The 26,244-nt window shown below is 30.8% G+C and overlaps 1 protein-coding gene across 14 annotated transcripts in view; it reads left to right on the forward strand.

The window, feature by feature from the left end:
• LOC107454143 (uncharacterized) overlaps positions 1 to 26,244 on the forward strand; it is a 145,618-nt gene that overhangs the window by 39,702 nt on the left and 79,672 nt on the right. For 10 of the 14 annotated variants that reach the window (XR_015429419.1, XR_011637879.2, XR_015429418.1 and 7 more), the window contains one exon: positions 11,739 to 11,792. The exons of 3 other annotated variants lie outside the window; for them this stretch is intronic. Coding sequence is in view for 8 of the 11 variants with exons in the window: in XM_043049824.3 (XP_042905758.1) it covers positions 11,739 to 11,792 (54 nt within the window). In the remaining 3 variants the exon portion in view is untranslated. Of the gene's footprint in view, positions 1 to 11,738; positions 11,793 to 24,831; positions 25,491 to 26,244 lie in introns of those variants that run through there. One more of the 14 variants, XM_043049825.3, reaches the window with a different exon arrangement.

Raw genomic sequence — 26,244 nt, forward strand, 5'->3', positions numbered from 1 at the left:
AATATGTTCAAATCCCAGATAGCAAAATAAGGTTTATTTTCACTCAGCAAAAGCCTTTTAGTGTAAACCTAAAAAGGTTTTTTGTGCGGTTTACGTGTAAACCTTCTAACCTTAAAACGAGATCTGCGACAATCTGCTCTAGTCTACGCACATTACCCTAATTCAAAACATTGGAAAACAACCTTCGATATAAAAACTTTAAATCGAGATTGATTTAGGGTTTTCAAGCGTGAAAAAATCCTTGACTAAAGGTAGTCTTAATGTGAAAATAATCTTAAATCTAGGTAATTATAAGGTTTCTTTTCGCAACGTCTTGTATGCTCAGCTAAAATCCACCTTGTCATGAAAGTTTAATGGACAATTCAATTTGATCCTATCGCTAGTGTGACGTCATTATGGACCAAAGGGACAAAACTTTTTAAAAAAAGCTTTAAAAAATAATTTTTAATCCTTTTAGGATGAAAGGTTTGAAACTGCAATATTTTTGCTTCATTGAGAAAAGGTTTTTAGTACAAGCATTTTCGGGACAATAAAAATAAAATTCCGACGCAAGGTGGCCGTAAGGTTACATGCTCTCTGGGTACAGTTATCTCCTTATTGGAGAACTCCTTTACCTTAAAATTACAGATATTAACCACTGTTTTCCTTCGAATACTATTGATTCCATTTATAGAAAATTTATCTAGCAATCCACCAAACTCTCGAATTCGAACTTTATCAATTTGATTGTTTACCTTATTATCCGAAAATCAGCTCCCAAATCACTGCGATGTTGAATAAACGTGGATTTAAAGTCGTTTTCTAGCTTGTAAATAAAGTGAATTTCACTAGCCTTATAAGCCCCAATGCTAATATTAATAGCAGGGGTACCTATCGAATTTCGTGTCAATGTAATCTTGCGTTTATTGGACAAAGTAAAAGTACCGTTAAACTTCGGTTTAAAGAACATGAAATATATGTCCAAAATCAAGACATTAACAGATCTTCTATTACTCTACACAAGTTTGAATTTTCGCCTACTAAAATCATTCAACACTACTGTTCATCTACCGAACTTGATTTCTGGAATTCATTCCGTATTTTGAAAAATTAATAAATTAGTAAATGATCTTTCTAGCATTCCAGTGTTTCAGCATTGGAAAGTCTATTCTAATTTAATCTTTCGCAGGCAGGGGCTCACGCCAAATCTCCTAACACCTTATTTCTTTTCTTCTTTTTTTTTTAATTATCTTGTTCGAACTTGTTCCTCATTCCCTCTTAATTCTTTTTGCACGCGTTTGTTACCTTACTTCTCTACCATCATTTGGTATTTAGAAACCGAGGAAGGATCTTGTTTAAACATAGAACCAAAAGTATAGTATGCGTCTATTTCTGTATTTTTATTTTTACTTTTTTTATCTTATGATACTAGCTTGACTATTTATTATCAAAACTTTGACTGAATATTTTAAATATAATCATCTATCTATCTATCAAAACAATCTATCTCTCAGTATATTTATAATATTATAAATATAATGATAGATAAATTGTAGTAAAATAATATGATTGCAATGTCATAAGTATGGCTAGATTGCAATGTTATAAATATGACTAGATTGCAATGTTATAAATATGACCAGACTGCAATACTGTTGATATAACTTGATAGTAATATAATGAATATGACTCTAGATTGTAATATAATGATATGGCTAGATTGCAATATTATAAATGTGACTATATTGCATTGTCATAAATGTTACTAGATAGCAATATTATATGACTACATTAATGCTAAAATCATAACTTGACAGTAATAAAATGATATATAGATTGTAGTACAATGATAAGGCTAGATTGCAATGTCATAAGTATGACTAGATTGCAATGTCATAAGTATGGCTAGATTGCAATGTCATAAATATGACTAGATTGCATTACTATTAATATAACTTGATAGTAATATAATGAATATGATTAGATAGCAATACTATAAATATAATTAATTGTAATTCAGTAATAGCATAATTCTGCAGTATAATGATATGACTAGAATACAGTGTAACAATATGACTCGAATGCATTACAATAATATTAATTGTAATACAAAAATATAATTTTCGAAAATGTTTCGATTAAACAAAGCAGAAAAAATAAATTAGAATTAAAAACCTTCTAATGTGTAGTTAAAGAAGCTCCTAATTACATCAAGATGATTGACATTTTAAATGCTATTTCGTGTTAATACTAACAATAACTTTAATAAAGTTATTCTGATGACGAAACTATCCTCAACATCAATGACATGAAAAGATCACTTATTTAAACTCCATTCATTCTTATTCAGTGTAAAAAACACTGAATTTTTTTTCCTTCCCCACCCTTCCTCTGGCTACCTGCCAGACATGGATTGATTTGACAAGTCTTAAGTCAAGGCCTTTATTCAAAGAGATAAAAAGGTGAAAAATAAAAAAAAGGTGCCACTTATGGAAGGAAATTTGTGTAAAAGGATTAATAAAAATGGCGATAAAACTTGACAATAAAATGACAGAGAGTGCCATAAAAGTAGGCAATTTCACACTTAAAACAGCAAAAGATGAATAGTTTTTTTAGCGTATGAAACAGAGAAAGAATATCTACGAATTGTTTCAATTGAGGAAAGCCATTTACACTTGCCAATTCTTTTATCAGACAAAACAGAATAACAATCCTTATCACTCCTTATGTGGTTTTACAACAGAATAAATCAAACAGTAGATATAATAGCAGCAAGACACGAGTAATGGAATCACATTATAGATTCAAGAGATGGATTTATGACATAGCAACCATTTAGTTTTACTTATTTTGTTATGATACATTAAAGATATGACCGACAGATGATTATTTTAACCCTTTGCTGACAGATATCATCATACTTATGCGCAGATCTAAAATGTCAACTGACAACCATGTGATATTTCTTTTATAAGACCATAATTACATAAACGTATTTTATTTCTCGTAAGTCTATCAGTCAATACCGCCTCGAGAGACGGTGCCATTGAAATTAAATACTTGAATAACATGGTAGGTCAAATACTTTGCCTAAAGATGGCTTTTTTTCATATAAAAAATATTATGCAACCTCGTGCATATCAATCCTATGAGATATGTAATCATTTTTTCCAATTTTTGAATAAAATGTTAGGGCAACTATATTATGCTCGAACAGAGAAACTTTTCATAATTAGAACTGTTATGTTGGGTTGGTGCTGTTATAAAAATAAAAAAAACTAATGATAATAAAAATTTAAGAGAGATAATGGCCGAACAAATGTTTGAAAATGAAATCTATATGTTTTTTTTTAAAAAAATTAATGATGACTCATGATGTTACGTTATTCGCGATCGCAACGAACTATAGGGGGCGTTGTTGTATGAGACTAATACCTGCGATTTCTAACAGTCATTCAGTTACTCTAGAGACGTCGTTAATGCAGCAAGTAGCATTGCAACGTTCCTTCTTTATTGTGGCTAATTAAATTTAAAAAAGAAAAATGCTTGATATTCTTTCTTATGCAAACAAAATGGTATCTCTTTTTATTAGAGAAGGAATATCCAAAAAACACATCGTAAAAATATTTGTACATTAACAGAAAAAAATATGTATATTCTTATAAGAGTTTAAACCTAATGCCCGAGAAATAGTTTTACTAAATTTAATGATATAACATGAAAGGCCTATTTAAACTTTAAATTCCATAGTTTTAAGAATCATTTTACTTCAAAAATTAAAATCAACGAAAAGTATACATAAGCCTCATAATTTTATGAAATTTAATTTAGTAAAAAAAGTTTTTTGACAACAATTTTTATCAAAAAATTTCAAGTTTCAACAAAATCATTATTTAGAAACTAAGAAACGTAAAATAAAGAATGCTGACGAAACAAAAACAAAAAAAAAAAAAAAAAAAAAAAAAACAATTATTTTTTGTCGCCATTTTTAGTGCTACGAAAATTCGTCTTTGGGATTTGCCAAAAACAAAACAAGATGCAATTTTATTTTTTCAGGAGGGAAATATTTTACCGAAAAAACGAAAATGTACCAATTCCCACAACATAAAACTTTATCTTGGTAAACGTACGTTTTGGAAATGTTATTTCATTTGGAATCTTATTTATCAGAGTTCATATGGCGATATGATTGTTTTGAATCTATGCTAAACTCTATATCGGGTCATTTTCCACCGAAATCCGATTGACTATTTTGATTTTAAATAAAGTGTTTTATTTTATGACCTGTCGCAAAAATTTTAAGTGTAGATTGGCGGCACTTAAAAACCGCCAAATCTGTAGCGGCGGTGACGTTAATACGTAAAGTACCGAATTTTTATTCCATACTTTTCTGAATCATATTACTTCAAAGATTGGAATATACAAGAAGTATCCTACATAAACACATAATGTTATACCATTTAATTTTTCAAAAAAAGTATTTTGAGAACAATTTTTATCAAAAAATTATTAACTAAAAAGCGGAAAATAAAGAATTCTTAGAATAAAAAAACGATTTTAAGAATCCTTTACATTGAAATAAAAACTTTCATATTGTTTCTTTTTTTATTATTCTTATAGTTCTCAATCAGACGTAAAAAACCATTCTGTAGAGAACCATCATCAAATGAAAAAAAAATATTTACAAGCAAATTTTTATTGTAAAAATCATTGCACTTACCTGATTTATAATTGGGTATACTATAGCCTACGTCACAGGTTGTGTTATTCCTACTAAATTTAACCCATGAACGGCATTTTCTGCGAGCCTAACTTCAAGCCACAAATAAACAAACGAAGTGTTTGATCGTTTAAATAGCTGCTCGCCAGATTTTATTGCATTATAAAGAAAAGTAATTGATATTCGATTTTTGATTAGTAATTGATTCATGTGGATAGTGGCATTTATGTGGATAGTGGCATAGAATTTAGCATTGCGTCATGATAAATGTTATTCCTACTAAGTGGAAGTAGTTGTGTTTTTTTTATATTATACCCAATTCCCGGAGAATTCCAAAATGATAAGTTCCTTGTTTGAAAACTTTATTCTCAAATAATAGATACATAGTTTATCCCTTCATTACTTTTAGATAACATACTACACAGCAAAATTTTATAATTGATATGAATTTGAATATGTAGCTAAAAACAGAATAGCTGAATTCTAGTTGAACTTATTCTTTCAAAACTAAAAAATACTTACCAAGAAAACGATTAAAATTAATTAAGAATCAGCACAAATGGCACTATTTCAAGTAACTTGGATAATTTTTTATTGTTGTTTTCCGAATTATATGGATACAGAAATATATACTATTCTATAACGAAGAAGAATATGCTATAACTATTACAATTCTGTATGTTCTGAATTTATATTTATTCACTGGAATGACGAAAGCAATGTTGACTTCACTTTAATTCGTAATGAATTGAAGACAGAAGAAATGCATTTTATCTTAATACACACATCTGTAACAGTATCCGAAATCGGTAGTCATCAGTTGCAAGTTTGTTGATTATAGAAATTAAAAATTATTGAGGAATTTTTCTTCAAATGTTTGGCGTGTTCTGTTCCTGAAAGAATTACTAATATTCTGGAGATTTTCTTCAAGTTCTTCGGCCTTTTCCTTAGGGAAATTTTGTTTCTTATTTGCTGCTAAAAATGGCGTCTGATTCAGTCAATGATTTTGATGGAACTAAATGAAAACGTGATAAATTAATGTCTGACATTTACAGGCTCCCGCTAGACGGCGTACTCGAGCGTTGCGATCGCGAATAGTGGCAGACATGAAGTGCCGCAATGAAAAAAAAAACTACATTTTTAATGTGACATGAAATTACAGTGATAAGAAAACATACCCGTGGGTGAGCACAATCACCATAAAATGGAGGTACTCCTAAGGGGAAAGAGAAATCCAAATTCGCACAGAGTCTTTAGTAGTCACAAAAAAAACACTTTGAAGTTCACTAAAAGATTTTTCTTTATTTTTGCTACGTATCAGAGAGTTCCATTCTTAACATAGACACAGGAAAAACATAGATGAACATTCCAAAAACATCCAGGTCAGCATTCCGTACCCATATGGTTATCCATTAGTTTTTCATGATGGTGACAGGTAGAGGATCTGGAGACGGCCCAAATTTGTAAAAAAATAAAATAGAAAAGGCTGGGGCGATGGATGGCGAACGTTGTCATACAAAATGACCAACTTCAAAAGAAACAGGAACTTTGCATAATTAAGTCGAGGAGAAATGAAGTTTGCTCATTCCAAAATCATAAATCTGAGAAAATTTACATTAGAAACGACATGATCAAACTTGAGTTGTTGAAAGATTCCTCAGCACAAAAAAATCACTCTCGCAGCCTGTTGAGATAGTTGCAATGGCGGAGAAGGAACGCCATGATAAAATTAAAACTCCGTCTCTCAAAAGAGAGGAGGGGGGGAAAAAAATGAAAAATCCCTGTTAAGGGATCGTAGTATATTTGATGTACCTTAATTCGAATGCTACATGCTCAAAAAATGGGCGATATTTATATAAAAAGGTTGAAGATTGAAGTTAAAGTACCTAAAATGCCGCAGAATCGTGGCTTAAACGGGAACCGAAGTGAACTGATGAACCGGTAAAAATAAAATCATAATTATGCACTAACTGTGACCAAAACGGACCATCTTCCATGTGTTCACATCAAAGGCTGCCGAAGGTCACAGGCGTGAAGGTCGACAGACAGTGAGGCGTCACAGGAGAGGGGTCAGGGGTCGGCCTAATTTTTAGGTCACAATCTAGTTAGAAAAACTTGTGATTACGTGACACAATGTCGCAAGAACTTTATTTAACCTCACCGGTATATCCATATTGTGTAAAATTGAATGTACTCGTGACCTCATCCCCCCTCTCTTCGCCGACGCTCCCACGAATATATGGGGACTAAACACTGGGGGTTCTTCGGTCTGCTGACCACTCAACTGGAACATCTGCTCTTGCATCCCAGAGTCCAAGGTAAGAAAAAACTGAAATGGGCACAGTAGGCCTTGGCCCTCTATGTGCTGTCGCGCCACTGAGTTATATATATATATATATATATATATATATATATATATATATATATATATATATATATATATATATATATATATATATATATTCTCTGTCGGAAATCAGTATTTTATATGTTAGTCACGTTGAGTGACTAGAACCTGCCCACGACTTCGAATTGACTCGAAAGTTCTGTCTTACTTTGTGCTCCATCAGCTGTACGAGCGAGACGCCTACTGAAGAAATCCCAGACATTCTCCATTTGCGACCAAGCTAGCTAGCGAAGAAGTTGAAAAGGTAAGTGGCTGTTCTTCATCCGAAGGACAGAATATATATCACAAGGATCACAGGGTTGCTTTTACCTGAAGATCTTAAATCGCCAAGCTGGCGGTAAGACTGATGAAAGTGGCGAGAAACGTAACACCATTTCTCAGTAAAACACTGAAGTCAAACATCAGTGGCTGGGATCAGTAAGCGGGTGGGTGAAAACTTGATCTTCCTGTTTAGGGAAAGAGGTCCTCGTTTAACTGTTCTACCGTAAAGTGCTGGATTTCGAGCTCAAATCATTTGGCTACCAAAACAAGCCATGTCTTCTGCAGAGGATCAAAATTACGATGACATGTCTTCAGATCATCCTCAGGGATGTCTTCCAGACTGTTGTCAATAGCCCATTGTGCAGCTCTTGCGCGACGTTAATAAAGTACCTACCTACATAGACCTACTGAGTGCTCCATTGCCAGGTTTTCGCCTTTTTTGCTTTTCTAATTTTAAATTCTTCCAAACACGCATTGTTGCTGTGGCATTACACACGTGCGGGCTGCGATCTATCGATACAAGATACCACCTTCTCTCTTACCGACGATTTACCACTAACTGAACATTTACTGCAGACAGAAGACGATAAACGGATATCAACTGGTCTTTACAGTCCTTTATATGCATGGAACAATCGGCTGATAAGGACCCGGTTCTCTTTGTTCCTGTGTATGAATTCATAATAGTTAGTCATTTATTTAGCCGTTGCTTTCATTTTGGACAGCTACAGTATTGAAGTCAAAACATGGTGTACCAACTCAAAAATTCAAATATATATTTCATCGAATCGCTTCATTTGTACATATTTAAAACATATGCAGTTCCTATAAAGAGACAGATTGACTTTTAATAATTTAGGAAAATTTCTAGAAACGAAAATACGTTAAAAAAAATTTCGGTGTTGCCATATTATTTGTACCTTTTTTACAACCACCCCCTTTACTAATGGTGAAAATGTCTTATGATCCCCGGGTTAGTATGAAAAAAATAATGAACAAAAGTTTAAGCAACCTTTCAAAGGTAGCTGATTTAAATGAAGAGCCTCGCTGATCTAGATGAAATGTGCTGAGACAATAAGATAATTACGTTGAGTCGCTGTGGCTCAGAAAATAAAGCGTTCACCTCCCAGTGAATGCCCCAGGTTCGAATCCCAACGGTGACTGGTTAATACAAATTCTGTTTCCGGCTCGCACTGCCCACAGTGTTGACGTAAAATATTCTCAATAGTTAACGGATTATGGTTTAGAATTCCTTTGACATCGGGCTAATCGTAAGAGGTTTTCGTGGTTTTCCTCTCCGCGTAACGCAAAATGCCAGTTAGTTCCATCAAAAAGTCCTCCCCGAAATCTTGTTTGTCCCAATGCTTGACCCAGGGGTTCCTTTATCTTCTGGGTTGAGTTGAAGATTGATAGTCGTAAACGCAGAATTGGGTCGGCTGTTCAACGTCAGTTATGAAATAAATAAAATAAGATGACTGCGCATATTTCTGAGAAATCGCACTCGCCCATTGCGAAAATCACCCAGGGACAACTAAATTTTAGCTTGAAAACTTTGTAATCTATCTTTCAAGGTTTGTTTATTTACATACCTAAAAGTTTGTTATTAATTGTAGTCTAAAGTATTCATAAAAAAAAATCTGAAAAAATACTTAACTCTGTCTGTCAATACTAAAAATACTAAAAATACTTGAGAAATATTTTTTTTAGTTGCTTAGTAAAAAAAAAAAACTTTACTTTCAGCTACAATCAATTAAAATTTAACGAAAATATTGTCGTCCAAAAATGTCCGTTTAAAAACAAATCGTTTTTTAAAGAGTTCTAAAAGTAGATCTTCTACAATAAACAAGTTTCTTCAGAGAGCGGGGAGGCCCCTAAAGAGGGACTGGCCCCGTTTATTTAAAAAACATCTTAACGTGACAGGACTTGAAAATTGTTCAGGAGAATGAGGAAAAATAAAGAGATATAAACAAATTATAAGTGCCTAAAGAAGAAGAGAAATGAAGAAAAACGAGTGGGAGAGTCCACGTGTGTGGGTCGAGCAACCAGTTTCCGACGCGTCATTTTCTTTTCTTCTTTTTAAAGCTTCTGTGTCTAGTCTGAAGAAAAGGAAGATCAACTATAAATCAATAACAAATAAATGAGAAAATAGTCAGTGGATTATTTGCGAAGTAGAAAAATAGCTTTTTCTTCTTTCTTCTTTTAACTCTTGTATGAGAAATAGGAAGTCTTTCATCCGGGAAATTTCTGGAAAGATTGCGTCATTAACGTTAATAATTCTGTTGCAAGTGCACTGTACTTAGATACTCCGATAGTATAGACCAGAGGTACTCAATTTTTTTCTGCTTCGGAAACTTACATAATCAAATTTATAAATTTAGTGTAAGGGCCGGGATGGCCTTGTTGGTAGGGCACTGGGTCCATGTCCGAGAGTTCATGGGTTCGATCCCTGCTGGCTGAAGACTCCCCGTGTAGTAAATGGTGACTGATGCACGTTAAATCTATCTAGTCGCGAAGTCTTTCATGTTCCCATAACAAATCAAAACCTCTGGGGGTACTGATCCAGGACTTTCCTTGTCCTCTGGATTCCTTGTCATCTGGATTGCTCAGGGGATATCGCCTTCCAATGAGGGGATCCTAGCTCGAATCCCACCGATAGATGGTCGATAAGAATCCGCATCCGGCTTGCATCGACCACAATGCGGACGTGAAATATCCTCAGCGGTAGATAGATCATGGGTTAGAGTTCCTTTGCCCTCGGGCTAACCATGGGAGGGTCTCGTGATCTTCGTCTCCATATAACGCAAATGCGGGTTAATTCCATCAAAAAGTCCTCCACAGAGGCGAATTTCTCCCAATACTTGATCTAGGAGTTCCCTTGTCTTCTGCATTGGGTTCAAAATTACAAAGTTACGGAGTTGAACATTAGTAGTTGTTGAATAGCCGAATTGGATTTACAACTGTTATATTATAAAATAAAATAAAATGTAGTGTAAAGTAATTGTGAACATTATAACCTATTATCTTGCCTATTACATTATAACCTATCATCTTGCAATAAAAAAAATCGTTGTTTTAGAACAGACAAGTAGCTTAAGGTTGTATTTCTAATGCTTCATGTCGTATGAAATGATATTTTCTTGCGATTAATATGCTATTTTCATTACTTCTGTAAGTTTGCAACTGTTACTCTTGACTGTTAGGACAAGTTTAGCCTATTTAAATCTAGCACTATCTATGCTTATTCTGAAGAGGGAGCAAAATGTCAATATGGAGAAAAGCCGCAGTTTTGTGGAAAGGAAAAGAGTTTGTCGAGTAATTTTCTAATATTTAAAAACTTAGTCTAATGTTGCATATTCTAGGCTCATTAAAATTTGCATGGAATTATTTTATTTAATAATGATCGAAAAAATTTTAAATTATGAGGTATAAAAATTTTTACATCATTTTAAAGAATTATGAAGAATTTTAGATGGCCAAATAGAACATTTGAACAAAATCGGTCGAATAGTTCGTGAGAAAACAAATTCGCCAATTGTGAGTGATAGAACTTTTTCAGCGATCGTCAAAAAGAGCTCTTTAAATAAGTGCCTTACACTAATGTTTCGAATACATTGTTATATATTATTTGTTTTGCTTTGATATTTTTTCTTGCTTCCTTATTTGACCTTTTCCGAATTTGGTGCAGAAGTTTGCTCGGTTGCTGAGAAAGGTTTTGATGGTCTCTTTTTTTCGGTTTCTTTAGCACAAAGTCAATGGAAAAAATTTCGTGCCTCCCAAAAAATGTTCGTAAATAGAGGAGGTTGCTGCAAAGAGGTGGCCTTTCTTGGAGATTTCACAGTATTTAAGACACAATACACATGTCTACATAGCTATGCGCCTGGATAAGATGATAAGGAGGCTTATCTAATACTAACTATACTCTTATATAGATGTATTTTGATAAGAAAATCAGCTGTAATATTAGGCATAAGTCTATAATTGTACGTTTTCTATTTTTCACATGTTAAAAACCTTATAAATCCCAAACTATTAATCCTTTGAATTTGATTTTTGTCACATTCGATTCAACATGAAAAATTACAAAACAATTAATACAACACTCGTCTTGCCATCAATGCATAAATAAAAGAAATTTTTACTGTTATTTGAGAGGGAAACCACGAAACTCTTCCAATATTACTGTGATTGAAAATGTCATTTTTGGATCCGTCCTCTAAGGAGAGTTTTTATTTGCCATCTTATGGAATGTATAATTATATTTTAATTAATATTAATTTGAATTAATATTAGTTTGAGTGAATAGAATTTTATTATGAAATTTTGGTCTATTGGTTGATCCTTGAAAACAAAGAAGTAATTTTTATTTCGTAGGAATGGAAATCCGAAGAAACAGTCGGTAGTAAGATGGCGTGATGATCCTATATTGTAAGTAGACAATTTTTTTTTGCTTTTACATCATTTAAGAGTGACCACAAATAATATATGTTCTTCTATTTTATTTTTAAACATCTCTTACGCATAGCTGGTCAAGATAATATTTAATAACCATCGTTGAACAGCCGACCCAATTTTGGGTTTAGGACTACCAATGCTGATCTCCGTAGCCTTGTAATTTTGCTCCCAATCCAGAAGACAAGGGAACTCCTTTATCAAGCATTGGGAGAAATTTGCTTTCGAGGAGGACTTTTTAATGGAACTAACCCGCATTTGCGTTACATGGAGAGGAAGACCACGAAGAAATTCCCACGGTTTGGCTGACGGCAAGGGGACTCTAACCCATGATACGTTTACCACTGAGGATATTTTTCGTCAGCACTGTAGTTGGTGTGAGCCGGGTGTGGAATTCGTATCCACCAGCCATCGCTGGGATTCGAACCCAGTTCACCTCATTGGAAGACGAGTGCTCTAACCCCTGAGCCACCACGGCTTGCTAATCAAGATTGAGATTGTTACCGTTTGTATACAGGCATACTCATTATCAAAATTTAATCTGTCGGAACATCTAAATTTCAGTGATCCAGAGGACGCTAAAAGCATAATCGAACTAGTCGCTAATAATTCATAAAATATTAAATATCGATAATAAAAAACTTGTTCTGATTACCTTGCATCGAAAAAATGAGAAACATGGTTAGGAGCTAAACTTAATTAATATTTTAATGTTTTGTAGACCTTTGTTTTTAATGTATGTTCGGTAAGTATCTCTCTAAGGAAAGAAAAAAGATCTTTCATATGTTTTATACAGACAGTATGCTATATGCCATATGAAGATTAGAAATTAAGTATGATTAGCAGCCTTAGATTGGTGAACTGGATTTTGATGTTGTAAAGAAGAGTATTTTCCTTTCGAAGTTATTTAATATTATGAAAAAATCGCTTTTAAATAAAGCAATGTTTGTTTTAAACTCTCTTTATTACTTTCATTGATTTTGTAATTGTAACTGAGAAGCAAAGATGCTTCAGTAATTATTAATTTATAAAAAATATTAGGAGCTTACGCTTTAAATTCTTTTGGAATTTTTTTACAGCTTAATTGAACACGAATAATTTTGAAACATGAAAAATCCTACTTTATGTTTTAAAGCAATAATCTCATTTCATAAATGGATTTGTCCAGATTTAACCAGAACTAACGACAAAGCGTTGTCTATAGCTTCAACCATTTTTAACTAGATGACATTGCCTGCATAACATTAACATTGCTTTTGAGATATTCCGTGCTAGTATAGTTAGACAACCTTTAAGTTGATCTAGTTCAGCTTTAGGCTGGTTCTCCGTATGAATTTGGAAGTGTCGAAAAAAACGAGGGTGCTTTCATGTTACCATTTCCAATAAATTTTCACATCTAAAATCTAAAGTGTATGCCATTGCTTACATTTTTAAGTGTTGTATTCCTCTATTGCGGACCATTGCTTTTCTGACTTTTTCAATACTTAGAAGGATATAGAATAGAACACAAAAATAGATAACTCCAGTCTAAAACAAAGAAATAGTCAAAATGAGCGTAACCTTAAAGTAACAAAAGATAGCAACCTACTTCTTTTATTTATTGATTGTTTCTGATGTTTTTAGATTGATTGATTTATGGTTACCATCGTTTGCGATTTGGTTAAATGTTTAAACCCTGTAAAAATATTAATAGTGGTAATATTGAATGAAAACTTAAGCCCAAAAGTTAAAAATAAATTTTCCAGAATATCGAGCCGTTTCACATTCGCCTTGTAAACACACCTGCGGAGGGATACATACTATTCCGGTTTTACCCAACTTCTTGTTCATTACACTCGATTAGCCACTCATGCTTCACTAAGTGGCATTAGAAACTTTAGTTTTAATTAAAAAAAACATTTTAATACTAGAATTATTCTACCGTGAAGCATCAAAAGAATGTAGTATTAATATATTGTGAAATATCGATACATTTTAAATTTCGCGATAAAGATACATTCATTAGAATACATTCCCTCGATACATTGTAAATATCAAATTTAATTGTGAAAACGATAATATCACTATGATTATCGATAACGATTATTGTCGAATACACTAATATTATGATAATTATTACCAGGTATATTATAGTGTACAGTGTTGAATCTAAGAAAATTTTTACATTTTTTACTAAAAGAAAGTTATGACTAAAAAATGTTAATAAAAATGTTTAAGAACAAAAAATTAAAGAAATTTTTTTTTATTCTAACGGCATTATTGTCGGTCGTTAAAATAATGTAAATTAGTTAAATATAAGAAAGATTGAAACATCGATAGCTGTTGTATGTTGAAAGTCATAATTAAAAAATAAGGAGCATATATTTAAAAGAGGAAATAATGAATGCTTGGAAGTGACACATTATTTTCGTAACATATTATATTATTAACAGATACAAAATAAACGGTACTTAAAATGCTAGACGTATCTACTGGTGCATAACAAACAATTTCCACGCGTTTTTTGTATCCCAGAAAAAAAGTTCATAAATAAAGCACTTACAATAATTTTTTTATATAATTTTTGCATTTATATCCTCTTTTATTGAAATGTAATGCAATTTTCGATAATAAATATTATAATAAAATTATTGATAATAAATATTATATGCTGAAAATCATTCATTAAAAAATGAGAGGCGTATATTTAAAAGATGAAATAATGAATGAATGAGGAGTAACAGGTCTTTGGAAGTAACATTTTATTTTCATAACATATAGGACATTATAACAGATACAAAATAAACGTTACTTAAAATACAAGCTTTATCTACTAAATAAATATTTTATTTCTTTTTTTTTAATTCCTTCTTTTTTTATTGTTTGGTAAGTTATTTTTCACATCTCTTCTGTATCCCACAAGAAAAGTGATAAATAAAACACTTTTATTTATTTATTTTAATTTCATACAGTTTTTACATTTTTATATTCGTTTATTGTAATATAATATAATTCTTCTTTATTTTATTGATGATAGATATTACATGCTGAAAATTATTCATTAAAATAAATGATAGGCGTATATTTAAAAGATGAAATAATGAATGAATGAGGAGTAACGGGTCCTTGGAAGTAACATTTTATTTTCATTACATATATAATAATAACAGATACAAAATAAACGTTATTTAAAATACAAGCTTTTTCTACTAGTGAATAAATATTTATTCTTCCTTATTTTTCTTATTTCTTCCTTTTTTTGATATTAGGTAAGTTATTTTCAACGAGTCTTTTATATGCCAAAAAAAAGTGATAAATAAAAAAAAAAAATTTTTTTTTTTGAATTCATGCAATATTTGCTTTTTTACATTCTTTTATTGAAATGAAATACAATTTTTCCTTATTTTATTGATAATAGATATTATATGCTGAAAATCATTCATTAGAAAAAATGAGAGGCGTATATAGTTAAAAGATGAAATTATGAATTAATGAGGAGTAACAGGTCTTTGGAAGTAACATTTTATTTTCCTAACACGTATAATAATATAACAGATACAAAATAAACATTATTTAAATACTACTTTTCTACTAGTGAATAAATACTTATTTCTTCTTTTTTTCATATTTGCTAAGTTTTTTTCCACGAGTCTTTTATATCCCAGAAAAAAGTGATGAATAAAACATTTATGTTTATTTATTTATTTATTTTGTTTTTTTGATTTCATGCAATTTTTGCATTTTTATATTCTTTTATTAAAATGAAATAAAATTTTTCCTTATTTTATTGATAATAGATATTATATGCTGAAAATCATTCATTCAAAAAATGAGAGGCGTATATATTTAAAAGATGAAATTATGAATGAATGATGAGTAACAGGTCTTTGGAAAGAACATTTTATTTTCATAGCATATAACAGATAAAAAATAACAGATAAAAATAACAGATAAAAAATAACATTATACCTGATAAAAAATAAACGTTACTTAAAATACAAGCCTTACCTACTAGCTCATAACAAATATTTATTTCTTCCTTATTTTTCTTTTTTTTAAATATTAAGTAAGTTATTTTCGACGAGGCTTTTATATCCCAGAAAAAAAAAGTGATAAATAAACCACTTTGAATAATTTTGTTATACAATATTTACATTTTAATACTTTGCTATTGAAATGTAGTACAATTTTTCCTTATTTTATTGATGATAGATTTTATATGCTGAAAATCATTCATTAGAAAAAATGAGAGGCGTATATTCAAATGAGGAAATATTGAATGAATCCATTGATTTTGAGAATATGTACTCATAATAAATGTAGTTGTATAACAACATCATGACAATACTAGTTTCGATATGGAGAGATCATTTTATAATAATAGAACATTACAGTTGTGATTTCCTTAATTATGATTTATGTGAACTTATTATATGTTGTTATTATAATGATGAATAATTTGAATTCATGATTGTTATATTCTGTTAGCCTTAAAAAGATAAACAAACGTTGTGTGTGTGTTGAATCAACCTTGAGAACATCCATTTATAAGGTTAAATAAAAAGCGTAGTTTTTTCTTCTTCACGATTTATATTATCAAGCTGATTTTTAAATTTGACATGCGTTTGATAAAATGTCTATGGCAAAGGAAATTATTAAACTTTGAATAAATATAGTTAAAAATATTTGCTATTTAATACGTAATTAATTCATTAATGTCCTTGGCAGTTTAGAAGGTTATATGGGTTCAAGTGTAAAAATATTGTATTTTAAAAAACTCTGCGATTTAAAAGTAGTTTACAAGCACCAAATTAACCAAATTGAAAATTTGTTCTTTTATTGATACGAGGGAGATCTATCCCTACTCGCTATCCCTCACCAACTCCAAAAAGTAGTTTTTATTTGCGGTTTATATTATATTGATTTTTAAATTTGATGTAGCGTTCAGTAAAGTGGATGGAAATGATTAAAGTTGAAGGATATAATTAAAATTTGAACAAATATAAATAAAAATATTTCTCTCTTAATATGTTATTTATTCATTTTCTTGATAGTTTAAAAGGTTATATTGGTTAAAATGTAAAAATAATGTGTTTTAAAAAGTGTGCAATTTAAAAGGGGTTTACATTGACCAAATTACCCAAATTAAGCATTTTATTATTATTTATTTTATTATTATTTATTTTATTATTATTTATTTTATTATTATTATTAATAAAAGGGAGATCTATCCCTACTCGCTATCCCTCACCAACCCCAAAACGTATTTTTATTTACGATTTATGTAATAATATAATTTTAAATTTGATATTGAGTTTGGTAAAGTTGTCTATATTAAAGGAAATGATTAAAATTTGAACAAATATAGATAAAAATATTTATCTTTTAATGTTGAAAAATGTGGTATTTAAAAGCAGTTTACATTGATCAAATAACACAAAATACTTTTTTTTTTAATTAATACTAAGAAGCTCAGCCCCTGCTCGCTATCTCTCACCGACCCCAAAACCTCACCGACCCGTTTCTTAAATATTTTTTTTACTCTAATTGTTAAAAAATTATCCGTCACAACTATTTTTTGCTTAGAAAACTACATATAAGTACCTCCCTGATTCAACTCGGTAATTTTCCCCCTTCTGCGCAGTTAAATTCTTTGAATTAACAATGGTATTTGCTTATTATAGTACAAAAGCAACTATCTGCTTTTTAAATTATACAGTTTTTAACGTGTGTTTTTCCGTCAATTCCGTTTCCAACAAAGGTAACGCTACTTTTTTATTCCTTTTTTTTCGGATATTACGTGACTTCAAAATCCGGAATGAAATCAAATGAATGAATTTAAATATTCGTGAAATGAACTAGATTAGAATAAAGATAATTCTTTTATGGGAAACATTTGACACTAAGCCTTTTTATGATTCAATTTTATCCACCCAATCAAAGAACACGTGATTGATTATTCGAGGTAAAAAATGCGACGTTGACAGTTGAATTCAACTAATCATTAAAAAAAAAACAATTGTTATTATAAAAACATGAATGAGAACTTAATTATGACCATGAATGCTGTTGTAACTGTTGTAAGCAAAAAGAGACATGAAATCATCATTTTAACAAATTATTAAGCGTTTTTTATCAATGATAGTAGAAAACAAGTTAATTATCGTTTAAAGATTGGACCTGTTCTACTGCAAAGAGCTTTTGTAGCACGCTCCAAATTTCTTCAACTTTTGAAAATTTCTACGTTTATGGTTGATAATTGTTTAACGGTTGAATTTTCGATTGATTCAATTCATAGTTTTTACGTGATGCAATTATTCTTAATTTAATAAAAAATTCTTTCATGAGTTTTAAATAGTTCTTTCCGAAAATTAAACTATATTAAAAAGTTTAAGTCTCAAAGAATAATTAAATAAAATTCACGATTTTTACAAAATTAACGAGCATTCCTACTGCAGGTGGTTTGGTTAAAATACTTTGAAGGAACCAATTGAATTCTCAATTTCTAAATGTATATCTTATATAAATTTTGTATTATATAAATAATTCTATACAGATAAATAATTGTATATAAATTTTATATAAATTTTTATTGTGATGAAAAAATGACAAAAAATATTAACAATGCAGAGCTGGAAAATCATTTGTATTTTTGTTAGTAGTTCAACACACATGAATTCTACTATAAAAACCGATTAAACTTTTCAATTTTCGATCGCCATCATCAAAAGAGTTTGGATCCCGTGTCGAGAAATTGACCCAATATTTTATTCTTATTTGAATGTGTGTTGTTTTTCATAGGTAAAAAAACAAGTAACATAGGTAGTAACATAGGTAAGGAAGTAACATAGGTAAGGATGGAAGGTAAGGTAAGGAGGATAGGTAAGGAAGTAACATAGGTAACACAAGTAACATAGGTAAAAAAACAAGTAAAAAAAAATTTAGCCGACTTTGGGGTTCTCACAAGAAACAATTATTCTGATTCTTGATACGTGAATCATATTCCTAATTTTAGGGATAAAGAATGTTTGCGTTTGTAGGTATTACTATACAGTGCAAACCTTTAACTTAAAAATTTTTTTATAAATCATACAAATAAATGTTCGTTCGCCTGAAGAAAAACACAAAATATTTCGTATGCAAATATTTTGTATTTTAATATTAAGTTTTGTTACAAATATTTTTTGCATGTAACTAATCCAATTTTTGTAGAGTTTTACGAATCCAGATTGAAGCATATTACAGAGCTTCGGAATAGGTAGTTATTATGTCCGACTAAGAACTTTTTTGAGAGATCGACTCCGTCTTCGACTTAAACTCTATTTAAATTTTCACCGACTCTCGAAACTTATTAATGCTATAGCCAATTAAGTATTAATTTAATAATTAATTATATATTTATAATGAATTATAATTAATAAATTTACAATTATTTAATTTATAATTAATTTTTATTCATAATTATTTAATTTGTAATTAATTATTATTTTTAAGTAATTAAAAATATATTTCTAGTTGTTTGCGTACGATTGAAATTAAAGATTTTTCGTTTAAAATTCTCTTTTACATTACGACATAATAGTTGAAAAAATAACTAATAAAATATATATTCACTCAAAATATGGAAATTGCGCAAAACTATTGCAAGAAATGAGTTGGATATTAATATATCACTCTGGCACTTTTTCAAACATCGTGTGTATCAACGATTTTTCCGATTCCAACTCTTGCAATTTTTTTTTTCTGAGTCGACTCCACGTCTTAGCCTTATAGAGCAAATTAAACCATATTTTACTTGATGATACAATACTATTGTTGAACTTGAACTAAAATGTAATTTAATATAACACCATTTTAAATTTGCAGCAGATTTACCAGATATCATTAAGGTTCAAGGTATAAGCGCATATTACGGTTCAACGTTGGACCGAATTTTCTAAAACAATATAATAGTTCAGAACCTTTCTCAGAAGTGGGATTTTAGTGGGAGAAGTGGATTAATTTAATGGTGCCACTCGGAAGGGAGAAAGTAAAAAAGGGCACTATGTTGAATTCTATACCTAAAGAGCCAGTTTATTTTATAAATAAAAAAACATTTATTTAATATATGAAGAAGCTTATCAACATTTCTAACAAAGCATCGATTCTAATTCATTCTGTAAAAATATCAGTAACAAGTACTAGAAATTCTTGGTCGATGATATTATTCAAAGCTTCATATATATTTCTTTTTCCGTAACGGGACGTGTTCAGCTTTCCTAACAACAACTTATTATAATTTCCCGTAACAGGCTGTCTACATTTCCTCAAACAACTCTTAGAAGTTTCAAAATAGTCGTTTGCATTTTTTTAATTGGATACTTGCAAGTAACGTCATCGTAGTTATATCGATTCTGAAGCCAATCAGTTTCAACACACACAAGTGACGTCGCTTACAAGTATCCAATTAAATCTGATTTAAATCATCACATGGTTAAGCATAATCATTTCACTTCTTCTCGAGTTGCAAGTACCCAGTTGATCTCGTTGTGCTACTTTTTACCCATTGTTAAGTTATCCGAATTTTTTAGGGCTCCTACAGTATTAATAATTTGGAAACGTCAAAAATTTCTTAATATTTTTACCTCATTACCTCTCACTGCAATATCATTTTACAATAACCAGAGTAGATTAATCGTAACACACAGTTCAGGGCTCACCGGAGTCAAGTATCATTTTCAGCTGTCAGTGAGCAGGTGGGTGACCAATTTGATCAGCGAAGTGATAGAATGTGTTGGATAGAATTGTTCGAAATTAAAGTGCTCGACTTCTCGCGCAGGTCGTTGGTTGTTCATAATCTTAAAGATACCTTTAATGGATGGGATTATTGGCTATGGCTCATGTCTAAACCATCTCCTGTTTAAAAAAATATTAGTTTTAATTATAGAGAAAGGTTTCCTTGAATAGTTTAAACAAAAATTACAATTTATATTACAATAATTAATCTTACCTCAAAATCTTCCTACCTTTGTCGTTGAAAGCTATACTTTCATTTGTTGGCTATTTACGATCGCATACCAAGTGATGGCCAACGATGCGCAACCTCTCACCATATTTGAACTTCATTGTTGTTCATAATGGAGGCAGTGGTTTAGTTCATGAAAAATCGATACAATGGTAAGTCAATAGGCCAAAGCTCACTCGGAAATAGGTTTTTTAGGTATAATTTTTACCTTGCATAATTATACTTTAATATTTTATATTTTTAACAGGCTGCGTTTTTATGAATAAGAAAGTTAAGGCAAAGCGTGCACGGTTTTAAAATCATTCGTGGGTCAATGTCTGACACATGCGTCATGGCTTCGTCACTGCTATTATAGTTGAAACTGCAGCCAATGACAGTCCTTATTTTCGATGCCGCGAAATTTTAACTTTTTTTAATCTGTGAAGCAAAATATTATTTGTTTTGTTTTCAAAATTGTTTATTAAAAAAAATCCTAAAATTTGCATTTCTTTCAAACGATCAAGCCCATAAAGTCACCTGACAGTAAGCATCTGACAGTGCATATATTTAAATCTTTTGAGTTCGCTCAACTCTTTAAAGTTTGTTTATCAGCTTAGATTTACCTTATGGAGTTAGAATTGATGAAGATTGGCATGACATTGATGTGAACTTTCACTTGTCAAATGTTACATGCCTATGTTTTTCCCCATTATTAAGAGTTTATTCACCCCTTTATACTTAAAGAAAAAATATATATTATCTGAAATTTGTCATCTTGACACGTGGCAAAGAAAAACCAATTGTCTAACTGTTGTGAATATTTATTATATAATCCGATGTTGTGTGTTTGGCGTTAAACTCTTTCTTAGTTAAGCGTTTTATTTTTGTAAACAATTTGATTTATTGCCATGACAAGCAAATGACTTTTTTATTAGATACTTCTTACCTCTCCATCACAGATTCTAGATCAAATTTTTCATTCTTGTTTTCTCGGTGTATTTTTGACTCGACATCACCTTTCAGAAAAGATTGAAAATAAAGATAGTCGCTTTATTAGATCAGGAGAAATGTTTCTCGTGGGGAAATATTTATAAGTAATAAAGATTTTTTTCCCCTAAAATGTAAAACATTAAGCAGTTAGTTCGTGGTATGAAATGAGTTTTAGATCGGCTTCTTAAAATTCGACTTCTTAACTATTTGACCGATTTAGCTCAAATTTTGTATTTTGCCATGCAAAATTACATTCTTTAAGATTATGTAAAAAATTTTATATCTTACAATTCAAAAATGTTTTTGCCTATTATTAAATAAAATAATAAATAATTATCAAAAGCTTTTTTTTCTTCATGGAATTATATTTGGATGAATTAATTATATAATTGTGTGCAAAAATTATTCAATTTGCTTAAACAAATCTCGAGATATAAAGAAATATGCAATAAATAAAATTGACACTAAGGGGTCCAAACGTTGGACCGCTCTCCTGACCCAACTATGGTTGTTGTTGTTAATTTACGTAGCACTAGAGCTGCACAATGGGCTATTGGCGACGGTCTGGGAAACATCCCGGAGGATGATCCGAAGACATGCCATCACAATTTTGATCCTCTGCAGAGGGAATGACTCCTCCGATTGGGTAGCTTGACGACCTGCGCGCGAAATCGAGCACTTTACGGTCGAACAATTTAACGAGGACCGATACAGCACACCCTCGGACCCTACTTGGACAGATGAAACTGGTCACCCACCCGCTTACTGACCGCAACCTGTGATGCTTGACTTCGGTGATCTGCTGGGAACCGTGTCTTAACGATCAGTCCACTGCGGGACTACCAAACTATGGGGATCATATTTTCTAGATTGCGGCTAACCCCTATATTTTGAGGATCAGAAATCCGAATCCGTCAAAAAAAGGTATGTTTATTCAGGTAGATAGGTATTTTATTTACGTCGCACTAGCGCTGCACAATGGGTTATTGGCAGCGGTCTGGGAAGCATCCCCAAAGATGATCCGAAGACATGCCATTACAATTTTGATCCTCTGCAGAGGGAATGGCTCCTCCGATTTGGTAGCTTGACGACCTGCGCGAGAAGTTGAGCAATTTTACGGTTGAACAGTTTAACGAGGACCGATACAGCACACCCTCGGACCCTACTTGGACAGATGAAACTGGTCACCCACCAGCTTACTGACCGCAACCTGTGATGCTTGACTTTGGTGTTCTGCTGGGAACTGTGCCTTTACGATTAGTCCACTGCTGGACGTATTATTAAGAGAAAGTACGTTTTGTGTATGATTTCGTAACTTAAAGTATCGTCTGCACTAATTCATTAGCATATTTCAGGTCACCTCGTCGAACCTTTGAGATCGAGTTCTAAAACCTAAAGATCCGATCAATAGATCAAAAGTTATTTAGGGTGGTCAGTTTTTTATTTTGAGCACTGTATACATCAATCTATTTTCAAAAATGAAATAACGAGGATTAAAAGCTTATTTAGATTTTTCCTTCTCTTTTCAACATCATTGACAGTTCAGTTCGGACGGGCGGGGAGGAGGGGGCACATAATTTACATACTAATTTACATGCAGTGTTATAATGGCATATTTATAACTGAAACTAGAGTTTGTATTTTTTTGTAGACATTTTCCCAAAAGCAGTAATTTTCAGTCAGTGTACTTTATACTTCTGTTATGACAATATACATATTTTTAGCAATGGTAAGTCCTTTTTAGAATGCTTATAATAAAAATAAATAAATAAAAGTAGAACTAGAAACTTAGTCTACTTTATTTTCTAGAAATTGTATGCTTGACAATCTAATATTTATTTGTTTATTTTAGAAACTCAAGAGGGTGGTAAAATGTATTCTTTAAATTAAATCGGTCGAATAGTACCCGAGAAATCGAATTTTGAAAAAGTCTTAAATTTAAAATTTGATTTCGCAAGAATTATAAAATCGATTTAGCCCAATTTTTTTTAATTTGTCATATAAAATTAACTCTTGAAAATGGTGCAAAATTTTTTATGTCTTATAATTCAAAATTTTTTGTCCATATAAATAAAATGAAAGGTTATATTCTTCGGAAAATCGAATTTTATAATAGTGCTCAAAAATTTTCGATTCGCGATTCATTATCGCTGGAGATACGTCAAAATAAGCAAAAAGTAATCTTAATATTAAGAGATAGTACATGAAATAAGTCATAGTACATGACTTAATATTAAGTACATAATATTTAAGTCACAGTACGTGAAAATCATTTAGATCGAAAGTTATTCGGGTTTTATTAATGCACTGTACATCAATAATACACTTGCTGTAAATCTTAAATCAACTAAGTATTAAAGTTTTGGGGTGTTTAGCTTGACAGAATTTTTTTAGTGACGTTTTTAAAAATACTTCGAAATATCTTAAATAACGTAAAAAATTAATACAATAATTTTGATTGTTCACAACCTTCTTTTTTTAAAAACAAAAATGTTTTCCCACTCTCTATATTAATTATTTTTTCTTTAAAAAATGTGCATATATTTCCTGATGAGAGTTTTCAAAATTGTATTATCATTTGCAATAAATATAATAACGATTGCTTGCAATTTGATAAATAAAGAACATTTGCATTACTAATTTCAATGAAAATATCGTTTATAACATCGTTATTCAACAGCGCAAAGGAGCCAAAAGCACATTTTAGTTCCATGAATAACTTTAAATAAATCGAAATTCACTCTAATTTAGTATTAGAGAGCCTTTGTAGTTAAGAAAAAAAGAAGGGACTTCTAGAACACTACCTTGAACGTGTGAAACTTTTTCTGTCTGGCATGCATTCTTCACGCGGAGATTATATTTATTATTTTTTACTTTGTTAACATTTACTAAATATTTATAAAAGAAGTTAAATGTATCATGTAAAATCCCTAATTAACATCTATTGCCGTTATCTGAGGAAATCCTGTAACGTTTAGACGTGCGTTAACTTCTACTTTTCTTCTTACTGATTAATAGATGTGAAAACAAGTTTATCGACTACATTAACGGCATATGCAACTTACATCGTTTATAAATGAAAGAGAAATTGTGTCGCTTCATTTGGCGCAAGTTACTGGCGCCAAATTGCAATAGTTTACGTTTTGGCCGTCTGTCCTTTTCACAAAGCTCCTAAGCATCATCTGCGATAGTTTCTGTGTAAGAAAACTAATAATCTTTCTCTTTCTCAGAAAAGTAATAATCTTTTTTTTTGTGAATATAAATTTTGGCATTCAATTCTCTGAATTTTCATTGGAGAAAACGTTCCATAATCTCGAAAGCAAAAGATATCGGGATAAGTTTTACGGGACTATCGTTTGCATTGTAGGAAAAGTTTCAATCGATACTAAATATTCCCGGAACAGGTTGCTGGTGCATCCTTTTCAGTGATGCAAGGATTTTCGAAAGGATTGTTCTGTGAAAAAAAAAATTGTCATTGCATATTTCATCATGAAGAGCGGTACAAAATGCAGAATTGTATGATGTGCTTAATGAAAAGCGTTTAAATTTTTCTCACTTTTATTCATGAATATTATCGTCACTTTTTGTTGATCGTTTTTATTTTTTTTAAAACTTGGATTAATCGTTTGGCGGATTATGTCGGATAATCAACCAAGTGATCAAGATGAACAGATAACTTCGATTGCTGATGCTGTTGTAAAGTTAAAAGAGCTCAGAGAAAGGTGAGGTTATTTTCTGCAATTTTAATTCTTGATATTAACGCATTTTCATGTTATGCATGCACGTATGATAATGCTAATTAAAATGCAAAAACGCTATGTTCCAACAGCATTTCCAGCATTTAGAAATGTTTATTATTTTATATTTAGTGCATAGTTTTGTAAATTAGAATTAAAACAATTTTGATTTGATTTAAAACAGTTTTGAAATTAATTGTTCGAGCATTTAACTCTTTCAAGCAGAATTTTGATTAAACATATTTTTTATTCTTTTTTTTTCATTCTTTTATATTCATTAAAGTCAACATAAGTGGAAAAATATTGTAATTTAATAATTCATGGTTATGAAATTCAGCATGAAACACCTTTTTTTTCTGCGCTAAGGGTAAAAATCTTCTAAACACGATTCACTTCCAAACAATAATTTTTCAAATTTGCACTGATTTGTAGTTATTTAGATCTTAGAGAAACTATTATTGATAATTGAAACTTCTTTAACTTACAAAATCAATTTTTGAAAAATTATTGAATACGAATGAAGAAAAATTTACTAGCTACGTTTTTTGGATTTTTATATTACTATACAAATCTAATTCAGATAATCTAATAGATTTTTTAGTAACTCTTAGACTGTTTTTTATAATCAATAAATACTAAATTATATTTTTACTTGTAATTAGCGTCTCAGAAAAAAAAATATATATAAAAGGAACGCTAGTGTCCCATCTGCGTCAAATGATTAACCCAATAATCAGTT

Source organism: Parasteatoda tepidariorum, chromosome 9 (genome assembly GCF_982258835.1).
Source record: "Parasteatoda tepidariorum strain Cologne lab strain chromosome 9, Ptep-v5.0, whole genome shotgun sequence".
NCBI classification, from domain to species: Eukaryota; Metazoa; Arthropoda; class Arachnida; order Araneae; family Theridiidae; genus Parasteatoda; species Parasteatoda tepidariorum.